The sequence below is a fragment of the Furipterus horrens genome, unplaced genomic scaffold (assembly GCF_987537825.1).
Source record: "Furipterus horrens unplaced genomic scaffold, mFurHor1.1.pri manual_scaffold_4, whole genome shotgun sequence".
Classification (NCBI taxonomy): Eukaryota; Metazoa; Chordata; class Mammalia; order Chiroptera; family Furipteridae; genus Furipterus; species Furipterus horrens.
Window position 1 is genome coordinate 101,642,585 of NW_028327174.1, and position 21,409 is coordinate 101,663,993.

Here is a 21,409-nt window from a genome sequence, read left to right on the forward strand (position 1 = left end):
CACGGCTCAAAAGAGCCTGACTGCAGTTTGCTCAGAAGCATGCCCGTCAAGGCGGAGTTAGGGGCTGAAACTGGGTGGTCTGTGTCCACAGACCTTGCTGACCCCACAGCTTTCGTGTTCGGGCTGGACAGCTAAACCTCATATGACCCAATTTGTCTGGAGCTATATATACATACCCACTATTTGGCTGCATTCCAGCCTCAAATCAGATCGACCCCAAATCTGAGCGGTGGTTCCCTTATCTAAACTGTGCCTGCAGGATACCAGCAGGGAGGGCCCGGCACGCACCTGCCGCGCGCCAATCACAGGCCCGCGCGCAGGGGCGCAAGCGCCACGGCCCTGGGCGGGGCCTCAGCTCTCACCAGTCTCCTTAGACCTGCCGGCTTCTCAGCGTCCTGATTGGTCTTCTGGAGATGACGCAGGAGGCCGCCTCGGCCTGTGGCAGCGGAGCCGGCGCGCGCTGGGTTTGGCGGAAGTGGTGTGGGCGAGGTGGACCCGCAGTGCGGAGAAGCGGCGCTGTGCGGTGCAGGGGGCGCATGCAATGACGCGCTTCGCTCTGGTGGTTGTCCGGCAGTGAGTATTGCTATCGCAGGGGTACCTTCCCCTCTTCGTCACTAAGGGTGTTTTGGAGTAGGTGAAGGGACCTTTGATCTGTCATCCCTTCTCTTCTTCCTGCTTGCTCACCCCACGGAGAGTTGGCTTGGACGGGCGATTTTCTAGCTGTTTTCGTAATTGCTATTTCGTTTCGACTCCTCCTTCCCCGCAGCCGCGCTGAGCCAGGGAGACAGGTGTTAATATCATCTGTCCCGCGTTGCAAATGGGGAGAGTGAGGTCTGGGTAAGTAAATGGTCGAGGTTCCCAGCCACTTGGTGACGGAGCTGCAGCTGAAGAAAGACAGCCTTGTCACCAGACTTCTCTGTGCGCCTTTTTGGTTCCCTGCAAATCGCGAAAACTGCGGAATAGCCAGTCTGAGGCTGATATTTTTGATGCTGGCTGGCTTCCCCTATCCACCTCTCTCCGTCTCTGCAGTTCTCCCTTGTTTCCCGCTGTTTGGCAGGGCAGTCGGCCCCACCGACATGTATCTAAGCCTTATTTCTTCTCTCGAGAGGCTACATTACTGAAAGAGAAAAAAGGGGTCCCGCCCTCATCTCAGCCGACCGCATCACCCCAAACTAATTTTCGTCATAACATTACACGGAGCTAAATGCTGATATGTCTTTATGTCTCTATCTTTTCTCTTCTCAACACTTATTTGCCGACTGTTAATGGGAAGTGAAATTCAGGGTGGTTAAGAGTACAGATTTTTCAAGCAAGATAGACCTCGGGTAAGAATCGGGGCTCAGCTCCAAGCCTTGCAACCTGGTCTTCTGCTGACTTAATCTTTTCGACCTCAGTTTCTTGATATATAAAACGAGGATAATAATAGTACCTTCCTCACTGGGTTAGTGTGAGAATTAAGTGGGAGCAAAGTAAAGTGCATAGCACAATAGTGGGGAAGAAATATATCTGAGAATTAAATATCTTCTCTTTCTATAAGGACAGCTCTAATAAAAATGCAATTAATCCTCAAATATGTATGAATAGTTTATCAGAGCAGCACTTTGAGTAGGGACTATGTGATAGTGGACTGGGTTACAAAGATAAATAAGACGTCATTTTTTACTTTATGAAGTTTACAAGGAACATGAATATGATTTAACCTTGTCAAGCCGACTTTAACTGCTCTGTGTTCTGTCCTGTTCTTCTTTTACAGGAAGATAATCTTGGGAATCATCTGAAATTGTACCTTTAGGATTCACAGGATTTTAACGACTAAACTAGAATTCGAATTCTCCTTTATCTCTTCTCTGCCCTCTTCATTTATAGAATGCTTTACCACCATTTTATGACCTGTGTAAGCTCATACGTTAATCAGTAGCAGAACAGGGACTAGAGGCCTGATTCTTCCAATGTTAGGGCATTTTCTGGCTGTTCTGACCCGGCCAGCACAGTGTCTGGCATAGAATTGAAATTCAGAAGTTGGAGGAAGTCTGCGTTAAATACACCTCTTGAAAAATCAGGTGGTGATCCCTATTTAGATCCTTAATAAACAATAGTTATACCAATGTGGAATTTTTCCCAACCTTGATTCTTAAGAAAAGGCTTGGTTTTTTTAACTGACTCCTCACAGGATTTCCACAGAAACCAGTTTAAACCTGTCTTAATAAATTATGTCAGACACTGTTGTCATTAAATTCTGACAACAATCCAGTGAGGTGAGGACTGCTCCTCAAATTGCAGATAAGGAACTGAGACCCAGAGGGCAAGTGATTTGTTTAAGGTCACCTGGTAGGTTGGGAGGCAGGGTTTGAACTGAAGCAGCGTGATTCTGCAGCCCATGCTCTTACTCACTGTACTCTTCTGCATCGTATTTTATTGAGTTAAAGACTAGTGTTTGTAGATTGCTTGAATATTATCATGCATTTTAGAGGCTACTTTTTATTTCTCTTAATATAATTGTGAATAATTATAAGAATAGTTTGCTTTGTTCTGTTTTATTTGTGGCAAAGTGGAATGACGTGTTGAAACAATCACTAGGATTATGGAAAGCTGCTTCCCTGTCTGGACCATCTTTCTTTTCTCCTTCAGAATTTTCAAAGCTAAAAAGGGACGATTCTTTCAGGAAAAGAAGTGATTTCAAACTTGATTGATAATCACCATAGTTAAATATAATAACTCTTATTGGAATCAGCAAGATTGGATCATTTAGCATATTATTGGGAATGGGCACTTGCGTTTTCTGTTACCTAATTCTGTGTAACTATAAGATAGTCAAACATTTTGAAACTGATGGCATGATCAATATTCTTTGAGTTGGATAATTTTATTGAACAGTGCCTCTTCAGCTAATACAAGAAAACTTTAAAAAAGCAATTTCTTTAAGTTCTATCAAATCCTTTGAATCTCGTGCTGCTACTGTATGTGTGTTTACCTTTCTTCATCATACTTGGTAATGAAAGTACCTTGTGTATCATTTTTGGAATAGAATGCCCAAGATTTCATACTGTAAGTCTACTAATATTATTAAACTGTAACTTCTCATGATTTTATAGCACAGCATTGTTGAAAATGCCAGTATGTGTTGGCATTTCCATCACCTATACAATAGACCGAAGGCCCTAGATTCCTTGAAATGTTATTTGTAGCTGTTTGCAATCAGTTGCCTGCAGACCATCCACTTCACTCCCATTTTTAACTAGCTCTTAAAACTTAGCTTTTTTTTTTTTTTTTTACAAACTAAATTTAATTCACTTTAATGACTTAAAGATGATGGATCAGTAAAGTTATAACAAAACTGATGTTTTTCTTACTCTACCTCTAGCATCAGTTAACTTTTCGTGGAGTGCTAAATCATTGTTCTGGTCTTTAAAAAACAAGCAGAAATAAATATTAAATCATCTGTAAATTTCTATAAAGGTAACATATAATTGTTATGTTACTGTGATATTTGTTTCCTGGGGGTGGGGCTGCTTCTAGCCTTTGCTCCTAAGAGTAATCTGAATAGCAAAAGTATATCGTGAATTGGGTATTACGTTCTTTTCCCCCTCACACATCTAGGGTAAGTCTCCATGTCACTCAGCCTTGAAATTTTCTGTGTTTTCAAATGAATTAATTGGTGTAGAGGAATTAGGGTAAAGCTGTATTCATGATTAAGTATCAGGTGAAGCTTTATGTTCCCATGTGTGCTAAAGCATATCTATTTTGAAAACTTGCCCTAAATGTACACTCATTTCCCGTGATTTATCTCTGTCGTACACTGTGTGCTTGACTGTTGAATTGAATTCTTTAAAAGGTTATGCTTGGGAATTTAAGCTTTCTGTATGATTTCTGAAGAAATGCCATAGAATATAAACCAGAACTAATAAAATTAAATACCTTTTTTTAAGTGAAGAACAGTGTAATATACAAAATGAAAGATGCCTATTTGTAGGGCCTATAAATGTCTGGTCATAAGACTTCACTTCTTGGCAGAAGCATTTGGATTCCTGCAGAGTCGGGTGTTGTGTTTTGGAAATGGATCACACTGCAGATTTTGAAAATGAGTGGTGTTATTCCTGACTCCTTCAAAATATATTCCTCTGACCTTTCAGCTCCCTTCACCTTTTCCGCCTCTATCACAAGTCACACTGTGGTTAAAGGAAGTAGATTAATAGTAAAACTATTTTAGCCACCTCCTTTTCTTTCCCACTCCCAAAACTAACTTTAAACGGTTGCTTTAAGGATTTATACAGACCTCTTGATAAAGCTAGTAAAAGCTGTAAACCTAAATACTTAGGAATATTTATAGAAGAAGATTCTCTTTCTAGATTCCTACTATGTTATATTTATAAAGTGATTTGAAGGCAGAAATGATCTATAGAATGCCGCTGATTGTCAAGTAAGCTGTAATGTCTGTAGCAGTCTCTACTGATTTATAGCTAAGTGAAATCCTTCATTATATCAGTGCTGTTTTTTCTCCTTTCGCTAAAAATGTTAGATGGTGGGGCAGTGTCATTACAAAACTATCAAAGTACTTGAGATTCCATTTTTTGTATGATGTCGTTTTGATGATGTAATTTTTTTTTAATCAAATCAGCTACTGAGATTAAATTAAAATCTTGAGCTGCCTTTTCAGCAAGCATACAAAAAGTTATCATTTTTGCTGAATTTGTGTGTTTTTGTTGAGACATGAACTGGCAATTTAAAAGTTTCCTTACTCTTGACTTAAAATTCATAAAATGAGTAAGAGAGTTTGTGATCCACATAAAGTCAGCAAAACCTTTTAATGTTCCTATATAAAAGTAAATATGGGATGGAGGGGCTTTGAATTTTGCTGGAAATGGAATTTGGCTACAAAGCCACTGTCTAAAGAGAATGTAGCTTGTGTTTAAATAGCAGTTCTTTCATTCTTGGTCTCAGCAAGATTATGAGGCTGAGACAGGAAGTGAATCCAATGTTTGAGAACCATTTTCTGTATTAGAAATGACAGTTTGCTTATCATTTCCCTGGATGCTTTATTCATCTAAATGGTTACTATTCTTTTTCACATCCATTTCAAAAGATTCTGAGAGAATTTTAGAGTATAAGAAATCTTTCATTGATATTAATAACAATGATGATAATGGTAAATCAGTAGTAAATAGTTCTGTGTAATTCCTTTACTTGTCATATATTTAAAAAATAAATAAATTGAAATATTTAGAAACAAAACAGTTCTTTCTAGTTTTCCTGTTCTGCTTACCCCATAGGTGACCACATTTATTAGTTCTTTTGTGTATCCTTCCAGTGTTTCTGTGTACATATCCAAATGTTTATTCTTATTTCCCTCCTTGCTAAAAAGGTGGATTTTAAAAATCTGCACCTTGTTCTACTTAATGCTATATGTTGGTGACATTTCCATATCTTTACATACAGTCTCTCTCTTTTTAGGGGACACAGTTACAAAGTGTTCCATTATGTAGATAGACCACTGTTTATTTGTTAATGTAACCAGTTCCCTGTTAATGGACATGTAGTTTATTTAGCATCTTTTGCTATTAGAAATAATACTATAACAAGTATTCTTTTAAATATGGATGAATGCAGGTTCAGTAATAGGCTTGCTGGGTCAAAGTGCAAATGGATTTTTTCTTTTCATGGGTATTTCCAGATGACTCTCCATAGGCAGAGTACATACACTGAGGTTCTGTTATTTTCCAAGATTTTCTCCATATTAGGGTGATACAGCCTCTGGCTGTGCCTTTAAGGAACTAGAGCCCCGTGGACACACACAAAGTTACTTAGCATACAGATGATAAATTAGTCGTGCAGAGGTAAAATGGCAGCACGGAGATGGGACATTTAAATGGGATGGTAGGTGGGGAATGGGGCTGGGAAGGAAGGCTACCTGAAGAGCTGGCTGCCTGTGTTGGGTCCTGAAGAAAGAGCACGTATTCGCCAGATTCATCAGAATGCCCGTCAGGGGGTTCCAGTATATGCACACTCCACTTTAAGAATCACTGCTTCTGGTGGAGGTTGGTAACTATTTTCTAAATAATGGACAAGGTTAAGTCTGTGATTCTGTCTTTAAGATCTGATGGAGTTCCTTTCTGGATTCCGGATCTGAGTAGCTTAGTCCCATGGGTGATTTTCTCCCTCCCCTCCCCTTTTCTTTTTTAAAGTAGTGCTTCATTTAAAACAAAGTGGGAGTTATCAGCCTTCATAGTAACAAGAAAGTGCAAATTAAAGTCATGGTGAGATAAACCGCTTATGTGTCAGATTGGCACAAATGGAGAGCTCTTGCATTAGTAAGTGGTGATGAGGATGTGGAACACTGCTGAGTGGTATAAATGGGTATAACCACTCGGAGAAACTGAATATTTGCATACTCCGTGGCCTAGCAATTCTAGTAGTAGGTATATTATCTCTAGGCATGGGTGAGCAAACCTATATTAAAGGACCAGATAGTAAATAGTTTAGACTTTGTGGGCTATACAGTCTGCTTGAACTGCTCAGCTCCTGTTATAGTGTGAAATTAGCCATAACAATATACAAATAAATGGGGGTGACTGTATTCCAATAAAACTTTGTTTACAAAAAGAGCTTTTTGCTTATCCTTGAGTAGCTCTTAAACATAAGCATGCATCAGAATCACTTGGTGGGTTTATTAAAACAGATTTATTGGTCCCAACCTCTGAATTTCTGATTCAGTGTCTGGGTGGGGCCTGGGGTCCGAGACTGCATCCTCCACAAGTTTCCAGGCGATGCCAGTGATGCTGGTCCAGGGACCACGCTTTGAGAACCACTGCCCTAGAGGATCTGATGCACTGTGTACAAGGTTATTCATAGCAGCATAACCCCAAACTGGAAATGCTCTAAATATCTATCAACAATAGATCGTATAAATAGATGGTGGCAAATCCTTACAGTGGAGTATTAATACAGTAATGAGAATGTAAGGAGTACAGCCACATTCCATAACATTGATGTATCTCACAAAATGTAGAACACAAGCAACATGCAGAAAACACCATATAGTAAGAAGCAATTCATTATAAAGTTCAACAACAGCTAAACTAACCTATGCCCTACGTGGGTGAGAAAGCGATGAAGACAGGCAAATAAATGAACATTCAAACCTTCAGGTAATGGATCCCCTGGGGGTGGGAGGACATTGTGATTGGAAAAGGGTCTAGGAGGGTCACAGCGATCTGTTAACATGGGAGGGGGATGTCATATGGGTGTTGGCTTCATTTGTTTTTATTGTTTACTTCAGTTTTTAAAAGCTGAGAGAAATGCATTAAGTTAAATATTTGATTTCTGTAAAGCTCTGTCCAAGCTTATAATGCTTTTATAACTTGTGCATGCTTACTGAAAGCTAAGCAGTATTCTAAACATTTTAACTGTATTCTCTCAGTTATCACAAAGAGTCATGTGAGATAGATGTTAATGTCCTCATTTCACAGAGGAAGGACCGAAGCACTTGAGCTCATCGCAGCTTGTAGAGCCACATCAGTTTTGTTCCATAGCCTGATATATGGCAAGGAAGTTTACTTCAAAGATTTCCACTTCTCATTGACGTAAGGATATAAATAGGGGCTGTAGACATTGGATTCTGAATGAGAAAATTTGTTCTGAAGAAACCTGTTTACTCTTTTTACCACGCATGCCCAATTCTAGTCCAGTGCTCACACAGAACAAGCCAGTTCCTTTCTCAAGGGCAGCCACCGAACATGTCCATGTCCCCAGTGTGAGACAGTACTTAGCACATGGAAGGAGCTCAAGGAAGTTTCAGCTGAATTCTTGATAGCTTTCTGTGTATTTGATGATGGCTTTAACTGTAGTTCTACCCTTTCATTCAGTGTTGTCCTAGTAACCCTGCATTCTTCCCCCTCCAGCCTCAATTGACTTATTTTGTGACAGTTTCCAGTCCTTTCACCCTTTTGGTTGCTTCAAAATTGACTTGTTTTGTTTTTTTAATTCTTAAAAATGTATTACCCAAACCTCAGTTCTTCAGCATGGTCTGCAAGATAGTAGTCAGCACTACAAAGTGGAACAGCTTGAGAAGACCTAGGACTTAGGAGGCAGCGGGGGTCTGAAGGTCTGTGTGCTTCATTCCTTCTCCATTCATTTGCTTATTCCATTCAGCAGTGGATGCTCAGCAGTGGACAGACTGACTTTCCTCTTTGGGTCCTGTTGCCTGTGAAAATCATTTTGGTCAACATACTTATTTTAACAAGAATATTTAACAGAAAAGATATATACATATACATTTATTTCCCACCTACAATTCACTTAAGATTGATTCGTGATCTATACATTTTAATTTGGGAAGTGTGAAATTCTTAGCTTACCAATTAAGTACATTAAATGATTGCAGATATTAATTTAGAATAAATTTTACAGGTTATATTATGAAGTGTGTTACATAGTTTTACATATGCTGTCTTTATGGATATCATTACCTTTCATTGCTGATTTTTTTTTCTCATCTTAAAAATAACCTAATTTGGTAATAAAGGTTTTTTTCCCACCCTCTCTACTTTAGTGGACAAACAAGATTAAACAAGGAGAAAATAATTCAAGGTTGGTATATTATTATTTTTCCCTCTCTCCTTTAGTGTTCATGTGATATGTGAGTTCATCAGGCCTGGTGGGGCAGGGTGGACTGGGGGCAGGCCTGTGTTGTTAGTTGGGATTATAGTAAAATCAGGCATCTTTGTCATAGAAATATGACCAGGGTAGGTGGTGACCAAGAGTACTCTTAGGTGAACTGGATGTGAAGCACAGTTCTCCACGTTGCCTCTGGGTAGCTTTTAAGTGGCCCAGGCAGCTGATTAAACCGTCTTAAAATAAAACTGCTGGGATTTAATGTGATTTTATATTTGGGGCCATAAAGTTACTGGCTAATGTTAATGGTATTTTTCTGCTGAGCTATTTTAATTTTAGTAGTAACAAAGAGGATTAAAAAAAAGAACTGTTCTCTCATGGGATGCTTACTTGATTCTGAACAGATCCTCCCTCCCTTGTGTTAATTTGGGTCCAGATCTTTTTAATCTCCCTATGATCTGGCTAGTCTGGCCTTTAAGAAATATTTTGGTGAACTTTCAGCTAGACAGGCTATTTCTGTGCTGTGATTATAAAAGCATTTTATTTTATTTTTTTTGTTAGGGACATTGGGGTTGGCAGAAACTGATCTTCATACCCAGTCTGCCTAACTCCCTCTGCTCGATTCTAGTCTGATAATTAAATGGACCTTTGTTTTCCAATTCTTGTGTCCATCCCAAGTTATTCTTTGGACTCATGTCCCTGACCACCTTGTCCTTTAGTGCTATTCACTTGTTTCATTTTATTACAAGTCAGCAGTGGACCATGAATATAAGGTTTTGTGTTCATACTTCTTTTTTTCAGTTTCTTTTGTGTTGTTTTTCTAATTTCGTAAGTTAGATACTTAGTTCTTGAAGTTATGGCCTCCTTTTTCTTTTTTAAGCATTCCAGGCTTATATATATTTAAGTACTATTTTAGTTGCATACCTACAATTTTGGTATGTATTCAGCAGCAAGTATCTTTAATTTCCATTATGACTTCTTTGTTGACCTCTGAGTTCTTTGGAACTGTTTACTAAATTTCCCAATGACAGGACTAGCTTTGTTGTCATGCTTCATTGTTTATGATTGGCTTCCAGTGTGATGGCTTGCGTTCTGACGGTCTGGTTTACCTGGCAATACTTCTTTGAAATTTAACATGGTTGGTTTTTAAAAATCTACCATTGTATGCTTGAGAAAAATCTATGTTTTCTAATCGTTGGGTTTGGAGTTTGATATCAAATAATCAACCTTGAAATTTACTAATTTGCCTGCATGATCTAAATATCAACTTATGAATGAGGTATGTTAAATTTCTGACTATGATGGCCAATTCTTATTAGACACATAACAGTTTAAAAATTGTTTTATATTCCTCATGAATTGGATCACTGATTACTTATAGTGATCTTCACAGTCCTTATTAAGACCTCTGTCATAAAGTCCTGCATTTCTGAGTGTTACACAGCTGCTCCAGCTATTCTGGGGTTGTAATCTGTCTGCTATATATTTTTCCATTCCTTTCCTTTTAACCTTTCTATGTCTTAAGTGTTATTACTTCATAAATACTGGATAATGATTTTGATTCTTTTAAAAAATACGATCTGCCTTTTAATTGGCAAGAGTAGTCTGTTTACTTTTATTCTGGTTACTGGTATGTTTGGCTTTTTTCCTTGGGTGTTCTCGTCTCCTTTCCTTTTCTAGTTTTACTTTTGTTGTTTTTATTTTTATTTTTTTCACTTGCTTTTACTTCTTAAGTGCTTGTTTTTCTTTTCCTTATCTAACCCCTTCTTACCTTCCCTACTGGCTTTGAAATGATAAACCATTTCTATTCTTTTAGTGGTTAAAATTGTTCTTGAAATTTTTACCAATCATACCTAATAAAGTATAAGATTAATATCCCATCTCTTGAAAAATACAAAGAGCTTCTGATACTTTTGTTTAATATCTTAATCCTATCCTTTTAAACCACAGGACATAGCTGTTATTATTTAATTTGTTATTCAGACAATGTTTATATAGATCTACATATATATTTACCAGTTCCTCTTATCATTTCTTTTGTATCCCAGACCTTCATTCCTGAGGTATCTTTTAAAAATTTTTTATTGTATTTTTTCCCATTACCATTTAACCCCCTTATACCCTTTCCCCCTCCTGCAGTCACCACACTGCTGTCCATGTCCGTGAGTCCTTTTCTTTGGCTCAGTCCCTCCACCCCCTAACTCCCCCTCCCATATTTGAAAGTTCCCCTAGTGCAGATTGTTTCTATTCTGGACAATTCTGTTTTTATACTATTTAATAGCTTTTAGTCTAGATAATTTTAGACTGACAGTGCTCTTAGCACTTGGGAGATATTATTCTGTTGCTTTTGACTTTTATTTCTGTAAGAAGTCTTCTCTCAGCCAAATGGTGTTCCTTGGTAGGTAATTTGTCTTTCTCTAAAACTGCTTTTGGTATTCTACTGTTTATCTTAATATATCTATGAGGGATTTAAAAATATATTTCTCCTGCTTGATGTGCATTGTGTTTCCATTATCTGTAGATTTTTGGATAATTCTCAATCATTATCTCTTCATCTTTTCTCCTTCGTTTTTTTCTTCTCTTTCTGAAGTGCCAATTAAATGCACATTGGGAATTCTCATTCTTCCTGTTATGTCTCTAATACATCAGAGATATGTTCCATCTGTATCCATGCTGCATTCTGGGTAATGATTTCAGACCTGTCTTTGAGTTATTAAGCCTCCCTGCACCTGGATCTCCCTTTATCCATTGAGGAAATTATTTTCTCCTTCAGAAATTCTATTTTTCATTATTAAAAGATCTATTTTAGAAAGCTGTCTGGTAGTTTCAAAGAGTTCATGTTATTTGCTTATTTTTGTGATTCTGCCTTTGTTATTCTATAGTCTGTATTTTATGATTTCAATGTCAGAAGTGTTACTGGTTCTAAATCTGTTACTTACTTTTCCTGTGATTTACATTCATGGTGGATAAATTTCTTGTGTGTTAAGTCTCTGACTAAATTATTTGCTCTAAATTAGTAGAAAACTTGTTATCCTTTATTGAGAATGGTTAGCTTTGAAGAGGATTTGCATTTAATTTTACCACTGACCTGAAACTACAATACTTTAGCCTCCTTACAGGATCCTTGTAATATTTGGGTTTCAGCTCAAGGTTTTTGGTTGCTTTGCTTTGTCTCTTGGAGATTTTCCTTATATTCTGTGAGCCCAGGAATGCGGCACACACATGCACACATTCTCTCTTTCTCTCTCTCCCTCTCTCCTTCTCTCTCTCTCTCAGTTGTTTTGTAGCAGGATAAACCTTCAGAGGACCTAATAAGCCTTTCTTCTGTAAATAGAGGTTCCAAAGTATTTTTTAAATGAAAAGGAAGAAAGGAAAGGGAGGGGAGGGAGGGAGGAAGGGGGGGGGAAATAATACGGAACATTTGGGCAATGGAGATAGAAGGAAAAACTTTCTTAGGTGATGATCCTACCACCCAAATATAACACCTGAGTTAAGAACATAAGATCAGAGCCAGCATTAATAAACTATAGCTAATAAAGGGATGGAAAATGTGAAAAAGTGGAAAGCTTGAGATAGTTGAATTTTCGTTATTATCCAATTCCCATTGTGCAATAATTCTTTTGGGAGAATTTGATTACTTGAGCCTTCTATACTGTATTATAGCTTAATTTTACTTGTCAGTTCTCTGAAAAGTTATATGGAAAAGTACCCAAATAAATAACTCAATAAAATATAAACAAATGCATTTATAGCAGCGGTTCTCAACCTGTGCATCGCGACCCCTTTGGAGGTCGAACGACCCTTTCACAGGGGTCGCCTAAGACCATCGGAAAACACATATATGATTACATATTGTTTTTGTGATTAATCGCTATGCTTTAATTATGTTCAGTTTGTAACAATGAAAATACATCCTGCATATCAGATATTTACATTACGATTCATAACAGAAGCAAAATTACAGTTATGAAGTAGCAACGAAAACAATTTTATGGTTGGGGGTCACCACAACACGATGAACTGTATTAAAGGGTCGCGGCATTAGGAAGGTTGAGAACCACTGATTTATAGTCTTACATGTGATTTAATTTGTATACCTTATGTATATTTTTGAATGGTATTGTTACTTCTCTTAATATCACAGGACAAGGAGTAGATGAGCCTCTTTCAGAAACTGGATTTAAACAAGCAGCTGCTGCTGGAAATTTTCTAAATAATGTGAAGTTCACTCATGTTTTCTCCAGTGATCTCATTAGGACAAAGCAGGTAAGTTTAGAGTCAAGGTTTAGGCTGATGAGTTTCACCAGTTGTAACCTTGAAAAATCTGTTGCCAGGATCTGTAGGGAATTAAAACACACACAATCTTCCCCTCTCCTTTGATAGAACTTTTTTTTTTCATTTTACTTTATTTCATTTTGGTAATTTTCAAACTAGAATTGCTTGAAAAAAAAAAAAAATCTAACAAAATATATACAAAGAAACCAAAAGACAAAGTGTCTTGAGAGAGAGGGCCAGAAGAAACAATTGATAGGCGAATTAAACTCACAAAAACATCAGATATTGGAATTACTAGATACAGTTAAATAAAACAATGTTACTGCCAAGAAATAGAAGACATTTTTGAAATATCTTAAATATCTTTAGGAAATAGATTAACTATAAAAATACCGCCAAAGCTCTGGCTGCTGTGGCTCAGTGGATGGAACATCGGCCTGCAAGCCAAGTGTCGCTGGTTCGATTCCCAGTCAGGGCACATGACTCGGTTGCACGTCAGGTCCCCAGTTGGGGGCGCGAGTGAGAGGCAACCACACGGTGATGTTAAAAAAAAAAAAAAAAAAAAAAAAAACCCAGAGAGCCCTGGCTGTGTGGCTCAGTGGATTGAGCACTGGCCTGTGAACCAAAAGGTTGCCGGTTTGATTCCCAGTCAGGGCACATGCCTGAGTTGCGGGCCAGGTTCCCAGTTGGGGGCGCATGAGAGGCAACCACACATGGATGTTTCTCTCCCTCTTTTTCTCTCTCCATCCCCCTCTCTCTGAAAAAAAAAACAAAAAAAAAAACCCGGAGATTTAAAACAGAATCAAAGCAACTTCTAAAGGCTCAATGGAAGGAAAAATTTTTGACAACTATGAGGGAATAGCAGGGTTGGAATTTAGCCTTCCCTGATAAACAACTAGAAAACAGCAAAATTTGTCAAGCACTATTTTCAGATACTGGACTTCAGGCACTGTGGGTTTATGATCCTCAAATGAGGTGAAACAAATGAGCTGAGCCCTAGGATTGGCCTGGATTTTCTACCAAAACAGTTTCCAGAATCCAGTAGGAGAAGCGAAAAAGAGCCCAACTATGAGATATAGCTTAGAATTGGGGAAGGTTAAATAACTAAAATGTGTGAGGCAGATTACTGGAAGAGAGAGCTGCATGGAGAAAGAACTCTAGATATATGTATAGGGATCCCCTTAAATCTTTGGTGGACTATTAGTCTGCACACATGTAGGGTGAAACTGCATGAGGCCCGGCCAAACACAACTTCAGGGGAGAGAGCAATTGCTGGGGAATTATAAGCTGAACAATTCCTAGAGTTCACGGGGTTTGGGAAATCAGTTTGAGTTCCTATCAGCTGAAGTAAAGAGATTTCATTGAATACGTAGAGCATATGGTAGAACTGTCATAGGATCACACTTTAATAAATGAGGCTAAACTATCCTTAGAGGAATATAATGAGAGAAATAGAAGATATAACAAAAGAACCAAATTTATCTTTTAGAGATGAAAAAAAATACAGTATTCTGAAATGAAAATTTCACAGGATGAATGAAATTAACAGCAGAATAGACACTGTAGAAGAAAAGATCAGTGAACATGAAGACATAGAAACACTATTCTAAAATTAGAAAAAGAAAAAAAGACTAGAAAAGAAAAAATGAAGTCTCAGTGAAGTACAATATAATATCAAGCAATTTAATGTACAGGTAGTTGAAGTCCCAAAAGGGAAGTGGGGGTGAGGGATGAGGATGAGGAATAAAAACAAATATTTTGAGGAAATAATGACTAAAAACATTTCCAAATATATATCCAGTGAAAATTCTTTGAAAAATTAGGTGAAATAAAGACTCTCAAGCAAAAGTTGAGGGACCTAAAATAGAACCACACTTATATGGTTAATTGTTTTTGAGTGTTTTTGGTTAATTGGGTTTTGACAAAGGTGCCAGGGTAATTCAAGGGTTGAAAGGGTAGTATTTTCTATAAAAGATGCTGAAACATTGAGCTATCCGTATGAAAAAATGTCAACTTTGACTCTTACCTCACACACACACAAAAATTAACTTGTGATTGATTATAGAACTAATCTAAAGCTAAATTTATGAAACTTCTATAAGAAAACACAGGAGAAAAAGTTTAATAAAGGTTTTTGTTTGGAACAAAGCTGATAATTCTACAGAATTGTTGGAAGGTAACAAATGATCAGATCCAGAAAGTGTAACAAATCCCCGTCAGGATAAAGAAAAGCCCACATATGCACTTATCATAACAAAATTGCAAAACTCCAAAGAATAAGAAGGAAAAATGTCATCTACTGAAGACCTATACTAGGCTACCAACAAATTTGTCAGTAACAATAATTTCTTTGAAGTACTGGGACCACAAGAGGATTAACCTAGACTTTTATACCCAGCCAAACATTTTCTAGAGTGTGTGTGAAATGAGGACATTTCAGACAAATAGGCTGTAAAGAACTTTCAAAGGATAACTGAAGAAGGAAAGTAATTCCAGGAGGAAAACCTGAGTCTCAGAAAAGATTGATGAGCAAACAAATTGTTAAATGTTTAGGTAAATATAAACAACTATTGACAATATAACAGTGATGATAGTTGTGGACTTAATTTCTATGGTTTTGCAAATGCAGTATCTCTTCTCAATTAAAAATAACTGGGCACACAATGAGAAGAAAATGTGTACAAAAATAAATAAACAAAAGGCATCAGAAACAGCCATGGGAGTTATCTGGTAATGGGAGTTATCAGACTTAGACTTCAAAATAATCATTTAATGCATAGATAAAAGACATGAAGAATATTAGCAGAGAACTGGAAGCTATAAAAAAATCAAGTGTAAATTCTAGAACTGAAAATAAAACTAAGACTAAGACTCGTTGGATTTAACATCAATTTAGACACACCTGAATGGAGAATTAATGAACTAGAACCTTTTCTGTAAAGAACTGGTAGTAAATATTTTAAGTTTTGTGGACTATATAGTCTCTGTCACAGCTGTTCAGCTCTACTGTTGTACTTTGAAAGAAGCCACAAACGATGCATAATTGGCTGTGTTCTAATAAAATTTTATTTACAAAAACAAGTGACAGTCTGGATTCGGCCTGTAGGCTGTAATTTGCTGACTTGTGAACTTAGAAGTTAGGTTAGAGGAAAGTATTGAAAATACGGCATGAAGAGACAAAGGATGAGCAGTACAAAGAGGCAAATTTTGCAAAGAAAAATTATTTCTAGTTCGTTTTTATTCACCAAGGAGGCATGTATTATTTTGACATTTTGGCCAGAATGATTATTTTTATGAGAAGAGAAACAGTTGTCTTTTGATCTTCCAGACTGTGCATGGGATTTTGGAGAAGAGTAAATTTTGCCAAGATATGACAGTAAAATATGACTCAAGACTTCGAGAAAGAGTAAGTAACTTATGTATTATTCTTTGCCATAAATTATCAGTAACCACCTCAAGTTATCACATGGCTAAAAATTCATTCCTGTTAGGGATATGGAAAGAGCTAACATTTGTTAAGAATCTGTGATGTAACAAATCACTGTTACAAACTGTCATAGATAGTACCTTATTTAATTATTAAAATCATATAACATATATCTTAAATTATAAAAGCAAGATGTACTTATAAGAATTTAACACAGTACAGAGGAGTTGAAAATAAAATGGAAAAGCTCTCCCTCAGCTTCCCGATTCTATTCCCCGACTTTAAGCATAAATAGCCCACTTTATATACCAGAAATGAGTCTTTCGGAAACTGTGATTTAGCTAAAGCTGTAGAATAACTTCACATATGAGATTTCACTCCAAGTCTCCTAAAAGAATTTATTATGGTCTGTAATACTGACCTATAAGCTGGTTAATGTCCCTGTCAGCTCTGTGATTTCTTCTGTATCTGGGCAGAAATGTAACAGAATGGCTAGGGCATCATTAAAAAAATTAAAAAATACATTTAATGGTTTTAGAGAAAGGAATGGGTGGGGAGAGAAACATCGATCGGTTGTCTCCCATACGCACTCCTACCAGGGACTGAACCTAGGTATGTGCCCTGACTGGGAATTGAACCCCAACCTTTTGGTGTACAGGACGATGCTCCAACCAACGGAGCCACCGGGCCAGGGCTGTCTAGCACATATTTAAATAATTTCTTTTCATAACTTGCATGTGTTCTCTGTTATAGTTCTATACATCCAGTATAAATGCTGCTTGGAAAGGCTCATTCTGTGCCCAAGAAACAGTGCTCAAATGTGAAACAAAAATGTTCTGAGTTCTATTATCACACAGTAGTAGCAAGCATTATTTACCATCAGGATGGGACATCTCTTCCCTCTTTGAGCTCACTCCCTGAGTAACTTCATCCTCTCATAGTTTCAGTTAATGAGCTGATGATTTCCAAATAGATACTGTTAGCTTAGATCTCTAACCTGAACGGTACACTCATTTGTATCAAACCGCCTGCTGCTTATTTCTGTTTGAATGCCCGCAGCTGCTTCCAGCTCAGGGGACTGCACTCCTCTCTCCCCCTGGCTCCTGCTTTACCCAGTTGTTGGAACCATTCATTCTTGATTCTTCACTGTCTCTGACACTGCACATCTGTCTGCGTCTTGTCAATTCTACCTCTAGTTTTGAATCCTTCATTGCTCTGCAAACCCACTGTTGCCATCCTATTTCAGTTCACTGTCATCTGTGTCACCTACATGACTTACCGTCACCTAGATTTTCCTGTTTTCACTGGACTTTCTTTTCTAATCTGATGTCCACACTGCAAGCCAGAGTAATCTTCAGAAAATGTGGTTGCCACACAGCTGTATAAAACAGTTTTTTACTTCTCTTATCTTCAAAGGTTGCCCACGCTCTTACCTGGCTAGCTCTCAATGTGCTGTGGCATCTGACCTGTTGTCTCCACCTGCCTCCTTCCTCTTCCCTTGTGCTTGGTGACCAGTGTAATAATAATTTTAGTGATCATTTCCATGGTGCTTGCCGCTTTCTGATCCTGTTCCAAGCACTGCAAGTTTATTAATCTTCACAACAACCAGATGTGAAGATTTAAAAACATCATGTTTTAGCCCCCATTTTACAGGTGCAGAAACAAAGACACACAAAGGTCAAGCCCATGCTCAGGGTCACAGAGCTAGTTTGTGGCAGAGCTCGGATTGAAATTGAGGCTGTCTGGCTCTGGAGTCCCATGTTCTGGTCATAAGCGTCTCAAGGGTCTTGGAGTTGCCCAAACGTGTGCTCTTTCCTTGCTGAACTTCTGAATCTGTCCCCACTTTGTCTGGAATACTTGTTCCCAAAACTTGGCTCACTTTCACTCACCCTGAGGCTTTGGCCTTCTCTGATCCTCAAGTCCAGATCAGAAGTCTGTATGTGTCTCTGTCTGGTATTTCTCTCCATCACAGCACTGTCCCACTACTATTCCTAGGTTAGTGTCCCCACCACACTGCGATCTCCAAAGGGACAGGAAGCCATGTGTCACCTGCTCTCCTTCACTGCTCTGGCCTTAATGCCTAATGTGCTTCAGCTTAATGTTTGGAATATTTAACCAATGGATATTTCCACTCTTGAACAAACAGAGCAAGTGATGATTATTAATGTTCCTCCTTGTAATAGAGGTTGCTCCAGATATAATTGAGGATGTAAGAACACCTGGCAAAAAATGTGCATATACACCTATAAAAAATATTTTACTATTAGATTCTGTTTGATGGTATTGTTAGAATCTTCTGGTTTCATCAATACAAACCATAAATAATGATTTTTCTCAGTCAATATTTGTTATGCAAGTAATCCATTATCGTTGTGGGGAATTATCAGTTCAGAGGAGATATAATAAGGTAAGTAGAAGGAAACCACACTTCCTGAGGTGATTGTACTTAATTGTTGTATTGCAAATTCATCGGAGGCACTTCTGTTTATTGGACCATTGCAGAAATACGGGGTTGCAGAAGGCAGAGGGCTGAGTGAGCTAAGGGCAATGGCCAAAGCAGCTGGGGAAGAAAGCCCTGGGTTCACACCACCTGGAGGAGAGACCTTAGACCAGGTATGTAGCCCTGGGGCACACTGATGAACTTGCCAATGTTACAGCGGCTGAAATCTGACTTTTTTTTTTTTTTTTGTAAATTAGATGTTCCTAAATTTTAGCTAAGCAGTTTGAAAGTTGTTTTATAAACAAAACAACTCTGCATATCTTTTTTTTTATTTTTAAGCTACCCTCGCTTTCTCATTGACTGTTAAGTTAGCAGTCATAGCTGATAGTGGATTTAAAGGATGTGTGTTATTTGATGTTACTGTTAAGAAAGCTCTTGGAACATGAAGCAGTAACTTCAGCAGTGGCGGTGGCAGTCAGTGCAGCAAGTCTGATGTTCAAGGAGAGTGACAGCAAGATCATTCAAGCCGTGACATCCTCAGGCCTCTGAGGCCTTTCTAGCGCTGACAGCTTCACCATGCTTGCATTTCTTTGGACTGTTCTGCTTTTGAATTATATTATTGCTGATTTTCCAACTGTTCATTATTTTCATAGTTTTTTTGTAAGGACTTTCTATTAATTTAGTAAAGTTATTTTTTTTGTCTTTGTTGTTCTAAGTAAAATGAAGTGTCAGATGTAGTTACCTCATTAATACTATTTTGTGAGTTTCTGTTGCCTTGCAGACTTCCCTAACCAGACTCTTGAGTGCTTTGAGTCAGGAATTAGGAATTGCACACCTTAGTCATCTTTGTCCCCAAGGTGCTTCCATAGTTCCAGAAATATGGTGGGTCCTTACTAATGTCCATGGAAATACTGATTGAATGAATAGAAATGTAGCGTTTCATCTGCTCATACGGTACTTACACTGGCATATTAGAAAAATCCAATCAGGTTTTATGTTTCTGTTTTAAGACAGTTAATGTCACTTATTTCACCTTTTCTTTCCTTATAGGTGAAGATGCGTGGAATAGACTTCTTTGAATTTCTTTGTCAACTGATCTTGAAGGAAGCAGGTCAGAAAGAACCGTTTTCCTCAGGAACTTCAAGCAACTGCCTGGAAACTTCTTTGGCAGAGATATTTCCTTTAGGAAAAAACTGTGTCTCCAAATTTAATTCAGACAGCAGTGCTCCAGAATTAGTAGCCAGTGTCTTAGTTGTGAGTCATGGTGCTTACATGAGAAGCCTGTTCAATTATTTTCTGACTGACCTTAAGTGTTCCTTACCAGCAACTGTGAGCAAATCCGAACTTATATCAGTTAGTCCCAACACAGGCATTAGTCTTTTTATCATAAACTTTGAGAAAGGAAGAGAAGTCCAACCAACAGTTCAGTGTGTTTGTATGAACCTACAGGATCATCTAAGTGCAGTGACCGAAAGTTGCTAAAATCTAGCAGTTTGGAGCCTCTGAGGGAGGGAGTGCCTTTGACTTTATTTATTTTCATCTTCTGCTATTGCTGAATTGGAAACAGTTAAAAAGCTGTCTACTATAGCAGGTTTCAAAGCTTGAATGGAATCATAGCCACATAAAACACTAATGGAAAACCGTTTAGAATTGAGTTCTGTCTGAGTACAGTTGGCATTTTCCAGAGTATTTGTACCACCCTGCTTAGTTATATCTCTGGCTTGTAAATGAAGGAACTCAGTATTGAAAATTGGGGGATTAAAACCTGGTTATTTTGTTTTTTCTTTTTTTTTAATGTTGATATTTTTCTCTAATGTCTGAAAAATCTAGTTTATTTTATTGACTCTTGATAAGATACTGTATGTTTTGTTCTATCTCCATCCAGTTCTTGGAAGGAAGAACTATTTATAATTCCCACTGCATATCTATAGTGCCAATATGGTATATTTTAAAAGTCCTTTCAATGAAAAGTGTTTACCATTATAAGTTTATATAAAGCAAAAGACACTAACTTTTAATATAGAAGTCAACTGTTGGAATTCACTCTAGAAGGTCTAAAATGTGAATAAATGCAAATTAGTATTGTAGAATGGACTGGTGAGGAAGAAGTTAAAGCATCACTTGATTTAAAAACCTTAAAGAAGGAATCTGAGCAGGAAAAGATCAAGTTCTTCCTTATATAATCTGTAGGCAGAAGGGTTTAGTTTGAGGAAGGCTCTAAAGAAAGTAAACAGGTACTAGTGTACTGTACAGTAACCTCAGGATGAAAGCGGGTGCTTCATTGAGGAAAACATGGTACTCTGATAACTGCAAACGTGAGGTTTGTGTGGAAGGTACAGATGAGGTTGCCTCCCTTGTCCACCAGATGGCGCTGGAGAAAAGGGATTGTGGTTAACTTAATTTTGTACATATGGTTAGGCCCTCAAAAATCTTTATCTAAATGAAGACGTGTTTTACATGTAGTTTGCTTTTCAGTTCGCATGTTGATGAATGCTCTGAGTCTCAACTTATAAAAGAATAAACACTAAAGTTTGTCAGTTAAGGGTAAAATCATGTCTAGTCAACGTTTACTTTGAATGTCATTTAAGGCACACATGAGCTTGAGCATTCTGCTCTTCTCCGTGTGTCTAGCACCAGCCGTTTTCCTGCCAGTATTGGAA

At 37.8% G+C, this 21,409-nt stretch overlaps 1 protein-coding gene across 2 annotated transcripts; it reads left to right on the forward strand.

Moving 5' to 3' along the window:
- Positions 1 to 453: 453 nt before the first annotated feature.
- On the forward strand, positions 454 to 21,142 carry TIGAR (TP53 induced glycolysis regulatory phosphatase). Of its 2 annotated transcripts, none has more exons than XM_090273864.1 (6): positions 454 to 573; positions 8,546 to 8,583; positions 12,752 to 12,873; positions 16,211 to 16,288; positions 18,812 to 18,922; positions 19,800 to 21,142. In XM_090273864.1, the coding sequence occupies exons 1-6, from the start codon at positions 542 to 544 to the stop codon at positions 20,229 to 20,231; spliced, it is 813 nt and encodes a 270-aa protein (XP_090129990.1). In that variant the 5' UTR covers positions 454 to 541; the 3' UTR covers positions 20,232 to 21,142. The 2 variants fall into 2 exon arrangements, with proteins under 2 accessions (XP_090129990.1, XP_090129991.1); XM_090273865.1 differs by lacking the exon at positions 454 to 573 and adding an exon at positions 738 to 837.
- The last annotated feature ends 267 nt before the right edge of the window (positions 21,143 to 21,409 follow it).